The sequence below is a fragment of the Prinia subflava genome, chromosome 3, assembly GCF_021018805.1.
Source record: "Prinia subflava isolate CZ2003 ecotype Zambia chromosome 3, Cam_Psub_1.2, whole genome shotgun sequence".
Classification (NCBI taxonomy): Eukaryota; Metazoa; Chordata; class Aves; order Passeriformes; family Cisticolidae; genus Prinia; species Prinia subflava.
Genome location: NC_086249.1, coordinates 99,253,671 through 99,266,274, shown reverse-complemented (window position 1 = coordinate 99,266,274; position 12,604 = coordinate 99,253,671). Strand labels below are relative to the sequence as shown.

The following is a 12,604-nucleotide window of genomic DNA, read 5'->3' as shown; positions in this document are numbered from 1 at the left end:
GCATTAAACCCTCTGTCTCTCCATCCATTACATAGAAAATGTGCAGTGGAGATAACATGACTGCAGCTAATTTGGTCTAATTGTTACACTATTATTCAAGAGATTATCCAAAAGAATCTCTTCCCAGGTAACATTTAGGCTTTGAAAGACTGCAGAAATAGTCAGAGATCTACAGTGCACTGAGACCAGATTGCTGAGCTACCTCTGTTGTTAATGATGAAATGAGATGAAAGTGTTTCTGCTGTGTCTTGGGCTGGGGGAATGAAGATTTTGAGAACTTCAGTTCTATGTTAGTGAAATAGGAATAATCTCTGTTTTTTAAGAGTAGGATGTTCTGTTCTCTACACAGTGCTTATTCCTATGACATTTGTTCATTTTCCCCTTATAGAAAATCATAATCAAGAAGATAAACCTGGTGAAGTTTCTTCAGAACAAGATTCAGATAATGAAAATATTGACAGAAATCTTGGGGATACAACTGACATCCTAAACATGGTAATATATTCCAATTATGGATCTGTAATTCGTAATTTTTTGCAGGGGGAGACAAGCTCAATTGTGTTTCAGGTTCTAATACAGAATTCCTGACTAGCCCAGAACATCATATGTGACACCAAGAAGTACTGACACACTGTTAAATGAGCATGCATTTTATATAATTGTTACCCAATACTAAAATATGTTCTAATTTTCCAAATAATATTGTGATATGAGATTGAGGAAGTCCAAGTGGTGCTGTGCCTCCCCATGCTTTAGCTCTGAAAACCAAAAAAAAAAAAGAAAAGGATGCTGGAGGCCACATGGTGATCTCTATCTCTGACCTTGCTTTTCTTGATGATTTCCAACACAGAATTGCAGGAAATGAAGCAGAAGAGCATCTTTTCCTCTTTTGAGAAGAGGTTTTTTAATACAGGTGGATCATATTAAAGAGAAGACCAAAATCCAGACATTTTGATTATTTGGTGATGCGCCAGCTTGTTCCTACATATTTCTTTTATTTAAAAAACATGTTCATCTTATCACTTGTACAAGTTTCCAAAACATTCTATTCTCTCAGCAGAAAGGAGCATGTCCTGGCCTTAACACAGACACAGTTATGCTGGAGGGATTGAGCATCTTACAGGAATTATTATTTGTTTGCATTAAAGTACTTAGGAATTTAAAAGGCTGTTTGTGCATGCCATTTATTTAATGTTATAAAACTTTATTTTAATTTAGAAGAAAAAAATGTGATCAGTTCCAATGCATAGCATGGCCTTCAGTAATTTACTGAACCACCATTTACATGTTGCACACTTTATGTGATAGACTTCCTTCTCCTTTTCCGTTTTATTTCTGTGATGAATCAATTTTAAAACATTTAAAAAATTTTAAACATAAATTTGAAAAAAAAAAGCCCATCAGGCAAACTTGTCAAAAAATACAAAATAAATGGTTGCTCTTCTTGGATCTGAATGAAAACAATCTGTTGCAGTGTAGTTTTTCTCAATTTTTCTAGAATGTGGTAACATACTTCTTATTGACACATGTGACAAGAGGAGGAAAAACCTTTAATGTCATATTGATGATACAAATTATTTGGAGTCTGAAACCACAACTGTCCATGCTCACTGTGTTGAAAAATAATATAGTGGTTAAACCATGAGGAGTTAACAATCAGCAGCAGACAATATTATTGTATTGTCATTTGGAATATATTGCAAGGGATGAGCAAAATTTCATTATCTACTCCCACCTAGTAGTATTCTGTGTTGCCTCTTGGTTTCTTGCTTTATGTGGAAGAGATAAAGGCATTAGATTCCAAGGAAAATTTCTGCTGTGTAACATTTCTTTGAAGGTGTTCTTTCAAGGCTGTGATACCAAACTGGATGTGGAGTTGAAGGTTGTGATGATAAGGGAGTAAAGTTGTATTTGTAACCTGACAGTGAGTGCAGGGTGGATCTCAAATGTGCCTGTGGGCTCTAAGAAAGTCAGGGTAGTGTTAGGTGTGGACATTTGTTCACCACTCTCTGTATAAGCAGTAAATGAGGCAGTGGAACTGCAATAGATAAGCTGAATGATCATACAGGTTTGTCTCACCCTGACTGTGCAATAATATTAAAATGTTCATAAAACAGCTCTGTTTAGTCAAACTGGGCTTTGATGCTGCTTTCCGTACTAAATATATTTATTTTTTTAATTGAGATCTTATTTTTTGCAGACACATGCAATGAAGTTGAATCCTGGTGACTGGTCCTTAAGATTATCACCACTCCAAAAACAGAAGGTACTGTAACTAATTAAGTATGTGCAAATAGATACTGATGTTTTAAAAATCTGCAATTCTTGTATTGTCCTAGTACTTCATTCTTTTGCTTTGAGTTTTTAAAAAGGCAAATTTTATAGACCGCCTCTTGCTAATTTTCTGAATATCCATGACCTAAAATTCTAAGAAGCTGCATGAAGGCAGAGAGAATTTGGGCATAGAACTCTACATATCCAGTGCAATTTGAGATGACTGTATAATATTTCACCAGTTTAAGAAGTGAGAAACTATCACATACACCTTGTAACTTCAGGTGATAACATACATTTCTACTGGTTTGTTGCTAAAAAAATATTTTGGGACACAGTGTAAATAAAGATTTTATTTTCACATATTCACCATGAAGTATATTTAAAGGAACAATTATACTGGTATTAATTATGAAATTAAAGTACTCTGTAATACCTTCCTATTTCACTGCTAAAATGATCCCATCTTTTCAGCACTTTATTATATTTCATTAAAGTTTTATTTTAGATTTTTAAAGTTATTATTCATAATTTGTTAAATAAGTGTAAAATTTAGAGCAGAAAGACAACAGATTTTCAAACTTCTTAGAAAGGGCATACCAGTGAGTGCATCAGAAGATTTCCAAAGGAGGAAAGTGTGAGAACTGTATTAATTTGCTTCTGCTTGCACAGCCTCATGCATTGCCCCTGCTCTGCTTTATGGGATGTGTTACTGGCAAATCTTTTATTGCATTTCCTTGGATAGTGAGAAAGACATAGCACTGCACTGACCATTAACAGGATGTTACATTCTTCTAATATGTGCAAATTCATTTCATGTGAAATATTCTACCTTTTATGCTGTCTTTTAATCCCCTCATAAATTGTTTCTTTTCTTGTTCAGATGCTTTTGTAACATTTTTCTTTCGCTGTCATTTGTCTTTAATGCTTTTTTTCTTTCTTTTTAATTTTCTGCTTCTCATGTGGAATAGAAGAACAATAAAAATGTGAAACTGAAAAGAGATGGTAAGGGTGGGCTGAAAAACAAGGATTCTGATTTCACAAAGGAGGGCTCAACATTACAGTCTGGCTCTTCACAAAAGCAGTCTTCACTTTCAAAGTCACCTGGACAAGATTTAGAAAAGAGTAGTGCCTTTGTAGGGAAGCCTGTGGCCAGAAAAAGTATAAAGAAAGGTAAATCTGAGCATGCACAAAGTCATACTACTTTGAAAAGTGGTGCTCAAGAAATTACTGAGGACAAAAGCACATTAGTGAAAAGGGAAAAAGAGTGTGTGGAGAATCCTGAATTTTTCAGACAGGGTGCAACATATAATCTTCCCACTGAAAATCAAATTCTGACTGAAAAAATAAATTCTTCCAATAAAAAGCCAAAAGCTGTTAAATCTAAGCAATCTCTTAAAATAGAGGTACTTCCTTCTGCTCCCAGGGATCAGCCCCAGACTGATTCATTAATTGTACAAGAATACAGTCCTGATAAAAAGCAAGGGAGTCAAAAAACAACAGAAAGTCAAAACAAAATAAAGGGTGGTGTTGAAAAATCTGACAAGTGTGAAGGAATGAATGTCACAGGAGAAGAAAGTACTGCAGAACAGAAGGAGCTTAAAAAAAGGCATCAATTTTTGAAACAAGTATCTGTAAGTTCGTCATCATCTTCTACTGAGGAAAGTACTAATGATCTCCCAAAATATATACTTAAGGAAGAGGTCTATGAACACAGAGTTGTCCAGAGGGCAAGGAGAACAGTGACACATCTGGACATAGAAAAAGACAGTGAGATTGAGGAGATGCAAGCTACAAACAATGAGAAAGAATGTGTAGAACAGACTGATGTAAAAAGCCTGAATGAGGAAGAAACAAGCTCTGATGGTAAATCTGATGAAGACAGGCCATTAGCAATTAAGAATGAGGAGGAATCTGATCAGGAGCAGGAGAGTGAAGGCAGTGAAAAGGGTGAAAGTGAAAAAGAAAAACTGGATGAAACAATTGACAGTGAAGGTAAACTCGGGGAGGAAGAAGAGAGTGAAGTTAAAAAAGATAGAGATGAAATTTCAGTAGAAAAAGATGAAGAGGAAGAAAATGAAAGTGAGGAATCACAGGCTGAAAGAGACAGTGGGAATGAGGGTGCAGAGGAGAGTGAGGAGGTCAATCAGCAAGATGGCAAAGATCAAGGAGATGAGCAAGGCAGGTTGATGGAGGAAGAAGAAATGGTGAGTGAGGAGGAAAAGGAGGATATGGAGGAGAAGTATGAGAAAGAGGAAGGCACTGAAAAAGAAAAGGAGGAACAGGTTAAAAGTGAGGTAAGAGATGAAAGTGAGGAAGAAGGAGAAGATAGAGAGAGAGAGGAAGAAAAAGAAGTAGAGGCAGAAGAGGAAGGAGAAGATGAAAAGGAAGATGAAGAAGACAAAGAAAGGGAGAGTGTAAAAGGCAAAGAGGCTGAAGAGGAGGATTTTGGAAACTCATTGGCAGGGAGGGAAGAAGAGATATCTGAAGAACAGGATGAGGAAGATGCAAATACACAAACTAAGGAAGGGGATGAGAATGGAGTGGAAGAAGGTAAAGATGGGGAGGATGAAGTGGAAGAGAAAAGAGAAGATGAGAAAGAGGAAGGAACAGAGGCAGAAGCAGAAGGGGAGGAAGGGGAAGAAGATGAAAAGGAAGAAGAGGGGGAAAATGAAGAGGAAGGGGAAGATCAAGGGGAAGGAGTGGAACAAGATGAGGGAGTAGGGGAGGAAGAAGAGACTGTTGGAGAAAGTGAGGGAGAACAGGGAGTGGAAGAAGAAGAGGAAGATGAGGAAGAAGAAGAAGGAGTGGAAGAAGAGGGAGTGGAAGAAGAGGGGGATGAGGAAACAGTAGAGGAAGAAGAGGTAGAGGAGGGAGAAGAGGGAGGGCAGGAAGAAAGAGAAGAAGAGGAAGAGAGTGAAGAGGAAGAAGAAGAAGAGGAAGAGGGGGAAGAAGGAAAAGGGGAAGAAGGTGAGGGGGAAGAAGAAGAGGAGGAAGAAGGTGAGGAGGAAGAAGAAGAAAAAGGAGGGGAAGAGGAAAAAGGGGAAGAGGGTGAGGAGGAAGAAGAAGAGGAAGAGGGAGAAGAAGAAAAAGGGGAGGAGGGGGAGGAGGAAGAAGGTGAAGAGGAAGAGGGGGGAGAAGGTGAAGAGGAAGAAGGGAAAGAAGGAGACGAGGAGGTAGGAGAGGAGGAAGAAGAGGATGAGGGAGAAGAAGATGAGGTTGAGGAGGAAGAAGGAGAGGAAGAGGAAAAAGCAAAAGATAAAAGAAGAAAATATAGCAGTAAACTTCCAGAAAAGAAAAGCAAACCCAGGAAGCCAGACAAGACAGAAAGTACTGCTCTACCAAACAGCTCTAAACAAAAAATGAAATCCAAACATCATGTTGCAAATGGTTTACATAATTCAGAACAATTTTGGAACAATGTGCTACCTCATTATTTAACACTAAAGTAGCATAGACTACTGGAGATGCATTTTAAGCCTATTCAGGAAACAGTTTGATTTTTATTACTTAAAAGAAAATTTTCATACTCTTATGCATACAATGTAAGTGCCAATTTCTTGAAAAAGACTGAAGAAAATGTTTAGATTTAGGATACTCTTATGAGAGAAATCATACTTTACTGATACAATCATTTTCACAATCATGTTTATCATGTATGATATAGTAAAAAAATTAATTGCTGAGGAGGTAAACTGTGTTTGCCTCTTAAAGTGTAATGTCATGCTGACAAATGAATTATACATTGTAACAGTGTGATCTTTGCCTTTGAATCAGCAATACACCAATTTTAGTTGCAGGACAGTTTACTTGATAATGTGCCTTACATGACAGGAGTTTCAGTAAATTAGCAAATGTACCTATTTTTAAATTTTGGTATCGCCCCATAATTTATTCCCCCTATTTTTATTCTGTTCATGCATTGGTAAAATATTCAAGTACTTAAAGAAAGGACAAGTTGCCAAATTTACATGGGTTAGCAGATGGGAGGTAAATGGAAATGCAGGCCTGGCTAAGTGATGGCCTGGGACTTTTCAAGGGCCTTGAGGCTGACTTCTTATTTTGGTGTCAGCACAAAATTCTGTACAGAAAGACACACACAGATCTCCATGCTTAAACATATAGTCTTAGAATTCAGGGATAATTTTTGATATCACACTTGGTGATAAGATAGAAATAAGAATTTGAAATATACACATCTAAAACATTTTTTATTTGTCTATACTGTGCAATACATAGAAGATTCTGTATCTGCCTATAAAAGACTACATCACATTAGTCCTCTAACTCTGAGGTACTCCAGGAGGGGAAATATATGTTGTTGCTCTGTGAAAACACATATATGTTTTCAAGATCAGAGCCAAAGCTTCTCCTCGTTGAAGGAGATTTATCAGTTTCCCTTCTAAAAAAATCCTATTTGTAATCTCCAAAAAAGAGGTAAACCAACAAGCCAGATGGAATAGTAAAGAAAGTGGCAAGAAAGTCCAAATTCTTTTTGGAAAAGACAAAGTTAATACTTTTAGAATTTCCTTAAAATACACAAACAAATCTTGCAAATTATTTTTGTAAGATAATGCATCACTCTTTCAACCACTAGGGACTGAACTGGCAAATGAAGGGATAGGGACTCATCATGCAGCATTGTTATTTGAATATTATGCCAATGGGTGGTCTGAGAAATTTCTGTAAACTGATCTCAGTATTGACATTCTCTAGAAAAATAGTTATTTAAGCCCTATTTGAAAAAGAGGAGAGAAGAAGAAAGGAAGCAAAATGAGTAAATGTCATTCAATAAAAATGTGAATGGAATCAATACATATGTTGAGATTATAAAACATTTTAATATTTTTTGTAAGATAGTGGCATTAAACGGTTTTTGACACGATGTCTCCAGAATTTGTTTTCTAAAAACCTGTAGTAGATCAATAGTTTGCCAGTAAATCCTAGTCCAGGTCCAACCTTCCTGCCTCACTCACCCCTTCCACATACTGCATTTGAAGGTAAGATCACCTCAGTCACGTGCTGTGCCTAACTACAACAAAAAGTTATCCCAGTGACTCTATTTTGTCCCTGTGAAATTTGTTTCAAACTTTGGAATTCTCTGGAACACATTGTCTTGACATCAGCATGTGTCTTTGGAGCAGGGTAAGTATCCTCATGTTGTGTTAGAGAATGTTTTATCAGTTAAATGCCCTTCCTAAGAAATCAACTCTAATAATGGAGTCATCAGATATTTTGTCAGTGTGCTGTGTTATCACTGAACTCCTGAAAACACTTCCCTTTGAAACTAAGTGGAGCTGTGATGTGTTATCTTGTCTTTCTTGGGAAAGATTAGGATGCTACTGTGATTAAACTTAGAGTAGTACTGAAAACTATTTTTATAGGCCTAAAACTGGGTTTATTGGATATGACATCTACTTCTTTGTGGTTCTAGAATTCAAGGTTGGAAGAAAACTGGGCTCTGAAAAACAAAACAACCCTGTTATTTCTAGTGAAAAATATTTCCTAGAGAGAGGGAGAGAGAGAGAAAAGAGAGCATTTTAAAGCAAGTGATTTCCAGTTCTACATAGGAATGGTCCTTCATTTACTGTTTGTTTGCAGCATTTAATATAAATTCTTAGGCAAATGAGGACTATTTGTTTCTCTCTGCTATGCTGATAGGAGAAAGCTTTCCAAGAGAGTGAAGGAAGCCAACTTATGGGCATCTCCTCCTCTTTGTTTTGTCTGGATGAAAATTCGTTGATTTGAGAAATGATTTTATGTAGTTTTGTGGATCATTCCTGTGGCAGGGGAAAAGCAGAGCTTTATTCCAGCACTTCTAAGGGTTTTCCACAGACTCATTACATAAATTGTGCTCTGTGCCAGCGTTTCTGGGCTTTGAGGGGACTTTGGAACTCCATTAGCATAACGAATGGAATTTTATTTAGTTTGACTCATTCTGGTCTATAAAGTTTGCTACTTGTGGTTTTGTGGAAATTCAGTATATCCTTGGTATTTATTATGGCATACAAAGAGAGTTATACACAGTACTGAAGAAATGTGGCAGAAATAGTCCTGAGTTAGTTTTTATTAGAGAAAAAAATTCCTACATTAGAGAGAGAAAACAAAAGACAATTGCCCAGACTGAAGATCTGCCTGTCTTTTTTCTACTAATGGTTATTGGTGAGTGCCTGGGGAAAAAAAAATAGAATTTTAGAGTAGCACAATCATGTAGTGTTACTTCACCCCTGTAATCATTCAGTATAAGGAATGTATTCAGCATTTTCAATAATTTGTTGTTCAGTAGATATATGTATTATGTTTAACATCCATTTTCTTCACATGAATTTATTTCAATCAATTTTTAAACTGTTTAGCATGTTTTGGAAAATAATATGTGGATTTCTTTACACATTGTTTGAAGAAGTAACTCCTCTTTTTACTTGCATCATTTAATGTCTTTGTATTCTTGTACTAGAAAAAAGAGCATTTATTCCCTCTTCATGATTTATTCCCTAATGATTATCATGTGGAAAAACTGTTCAGTTCTGTGATTTAAGTGTAGAATAAGTGGTTTACTGATTTATTACAATTAACCAGCAAGCAACCACTTATATGTTTAATTCAAGAGCAGCAACACAGCAGTCGACAGCAAGACTGGACATCCTTAGGTGTTGATAGGCACCTGTGAATTTCTAGGCACTCCCAGCAGCTCATCTCAGAAGTTTGAATCCCCTGCACAGTCTCACAGACATTCACAGAATTACAGATGCAGCTGCTGCCTTTTACAGCAGGTATCCAATACAAACACCTCTGGCACTTTCAGAGTTCAGAACAGAGCTCAGCTCTGCTGCTGCCTCACAGCTCTCACAGAGGTGAGGGTGCTCTGGGTGACTTTAGAATATTCTGTAGCACAGCTCTTGTGCCTGCAAAATTTCACCTGGTAAGTTTTTCCATTATGGCTGAACATATCAAACCTTTTATTCAGATAGCAGATCTCTTTGCACAATTGATGCTGAATAACAAAAACTTCCCTCTCCAAACTACATAAATGCCTAGGTTTCACTCATTATTTTTGTTCCAGTTTCTTATCAGGATGAGTACATGAATATTCTTTAGAACAAGACCTTTCAGAATTATGCAGAAAGGACATCTAGTTTTTTTCATTGCTTTTAGATTTTTTTCCCTCCTTGTTTTTCTTACCTATAGGCATCTTTTATTATAAATTTTAGCTTATTTTCTCCCAAGATGACACTACCTTCTAGATCCTGTCTCTCATATAAAATTAAGGATCTGTAAAAAGACCAAAATGTAAGGGCAATGTAAATATGAAAGGGTAATTTTTCATCTAATTTCTAATTGTGGAAGTGACAGTGTTTAGTACTGTGGCATTCTATGAGCAACTGAGCAAATTCTTTGCTTGCACAAATGGCAAACCCTTAGTATTGTGCTCAGTAAAGTTCTGAGCATGTTTGGGATCCAAAGTCACTCACTGAGCTGTAAAATTCTTATACACATATTTATGTTTTAATGGAGACAGGAGAGGTTAACTTTTTGCATCAGAAAATTACATTGCAGACTGTGACAGAGGTTTTATTTTTCTATTGCCAAAAGAAGAAGCAAGTACAGTTAATCACTCTCTTTTTATAAGGATTTATGATAGTTCTCATTGCTTTTTTGCTTGTCAACCTCATGCTATAATGATTTAAACAAATATTAATACTGCTATCTCAAACCCCCATGCTTAGTTATGAAAATAATTCTGATCAGTGCCCTGAAATGTCTAGTGTAAAAATACTTACCATTCTGGTTTTCTTATTTCTCCAGTACTGAAAAATCAGAAATTACTCTTTTGGTCTGTGATGGGTTGCAGGGCTGTCTGCTGGAGTGTGGTTCAGTGGTATGGATTTAGAGCCTTATAATTTGTCATGACTGCCATACCTTTCACACAGTCTCATTTGTGGTTTGTGTGAAATGTAAAGTATTTGTGCTGTCATATGGGGAGTGTGGGAGAGAGAAACAAAGGTGGCTCCAAAAAGAATTTTGTATTAAACAAAGCCTTTATCTGCACCTTTTGTGCAAGGATATAGATCCCAGCAGTATTGAGGAGTAATATTTCAAACCTCCTGTGTACTAGTGTTAGTACAAGAGCCTGTGCTGTTCAACTGGAAAGTAAACAATAAATACCAACCTAAAAGGAGCTTGTGAGCCACCCTGGCAGAGCCTGGCTTTCTTACAGGAAATATAAAATACTTCACCTTCATTCTATCCAGCATCTATCCAAGGCACAAACCTACTTTCATAATTAGAAACACAGCAGTAGAACTGCTGCAAAAATCAGCCTCTTTTACAAGGCACTTCATTATCTTCTGTGAGGAGAAAAAGAACAAAGCAATCCTGAACGTGTCCTGTTTTAAGGGCATAGAGAGAAGTCAAGCTGTGCTTTAAAGCCAGCCTTGTAGTGGCTGAAGGAGAACTTCCACAAGTGCTGGCATGACGTGGAGAACAATTCCATGGAAAGCTGGTGGCACTTGCATTACTGAGTTGGGTGTACCTTGAAAAATCCATGACATGGGCTTAAGGATTAGTGATGGTTGTGGAAAAATTACCACTTTTACATCTGAGTATTTTAAAATGGGAGCTCTCCCCTGACACCCAGTCTTGCAGTCTTTGGAAGTTTTAGAAATGACCCATGGACCAGCTCTTTAAGGAAAATACAGAGTCAGAGAATCTCAAAAAACCTTCCTGCCTGCTTTGGTGCTTTGGCAAAAATTTGCCTTACCAGTATTTTCATCAAAGCACTGAATAAAAGCATGGAAAAGGCAGGATTTTAATGAAAAGTACAGGATTTGGGAGAGGCAGGCAGTACTCTAAGCTATGTGCACAATAAAAGCAGAAAGTAGTGACTGTCCTCATTCACTTGCAAATATGTGGGAGCTGCATGACAAACTCCAGACACTAATTTTTTTTCTATAAGGATTTGGAAAATATGCACAATCTGCATCCAAGTGTGGGCCAGTATTCCCAAGTAATTTTTTTTCTCTGTGTCTGCTAGCATTAAGAATTCGTTTTATACAGCATAATATCTTCCAGAGACACAGTAAGTTTTTTAGATAACACCAAGATATTCTGGAGCTGCTCATTATATTTCTCCTGCTTTGCTTAAGTACTCAGGAGTTATTTTGGTATGCTATTTCTGAGTGACTGAATATTAGAGGGTATTTATGTTTTTGTGTAAAATACTTCATAAGAGATGATACTTGGTGTAAACAGTCTCTAACTTGTTTTATAGTTTTCACAAAACACTTTAAATTATTTCTAGTTCTACAGAAGGGGATTTTTTCCCCTTTTTGCTTGGAAAATTATATTTTCTATTTGTTCTTCAAAGAAAGAAAACTTTTATGAGAAGGTAACTGTTTTGTATATGAAAGTTGTAATATATCAGAGCTATTTCAGATCTTGACTTATCTTGGGGAATAAACAAAAAATATGTTCTGAGCTGCTGGGAGGATAAACCCTTTTTTTGAGATATAACCCTTTAAATAACTCTATTTAAATTTGTAGTGAAAAACTGAAAGTACAAATACTTCTTCAGAATGTAGTTTTAAATTACAATTTTATACATTGGTAAGTAGTTGTTTTTATTTGCAGAAGAATGCAGAGATATATCTTTTTCCAAGTACACCTACAGCAGCAAGCTGGCAAACCACAGAATAATTACACCAAAGCCAACTGAAATTATCTTTAAGAGAATGCTCTCAAAAATCACTCTATGTGATAAATGCCAGTGTGCAGTCTCAGGATGACACCTAAAGCTTTGGTTAATAAATGTAATCTGATTAATCCTCTTAATACAAAGTATGTGTACTGCCAGCCTGTGACAGAAGTGCATGGGTCTGTGGAGACTTGTAGGTTGTTGTGTTCAGATTTTAGTAAATAAAAATATGTTATGTAGCAAAGTATGGGCCAAAAAAACTTAATGGAAGATGAGTCTGTTCAGTCAGTCTCTACCAATACCATTTTCAGCTGTGTATTCACTATTTTATCCCAGGGTGATGCCATCCTGTTGGAGGGCACTGTTGTGGTAATTAGTCACCACATGTCGAGGGTAATTAGTGTCTCACTACGTGGCAGTTGCTACTTCAATATGTTTTCTTCCATCATATTTACAACTATCTTTAAAGTTCAGTTTTTGACATTTAACAACTGAAACTCCCATCTGACATAAACCTGGTTCCCAGTGGTTTCACTGCACAATCTGCCTGAAATTACAAGTCAAGCATTGCCTTAGTTTTCCAGGATACTCACAAAACAGCAGCCTTAAGGGAGTGTAGTAAGTATCAGGTAATCC

At 36.6% G+C, this 12,604-nt stretch overlaps 1 protein-coding gene across 1 annotated transcript in view; it reads left to right on the top strand.

The window, feature by feature from the left end:
- The window catches only part of RPGR (retinitis pigmentosa GTPase regulator), a 43,586-nt gene extending 31,464 nt beyond the window's left edge, over positions 1–12,122 (top strand). The window contains exons 12-15 of the mRNA XM_063393014.1: positions 389–495; positions 2,201–2,266; positions 2,864–2,911; positions 3,246–12,122. Coding sequence (XP_063249084.1) covers positions 389–495; positions 2,201–2,266; positions 2,864–2,911; positions 3,246–5,726 — 2,702 coding nt within the window. The 3' untranslated portion in view covers positions 5,727–12,122. The remainder of the gene's footprint in view (positions 1–388; positions 496–2,200; positions 2,267–2,863; positions 2,912–3,245) is intronic.
- The last annotated feature ends 482 nt before the right edge of the window (positions 12,123–12,604 follow it).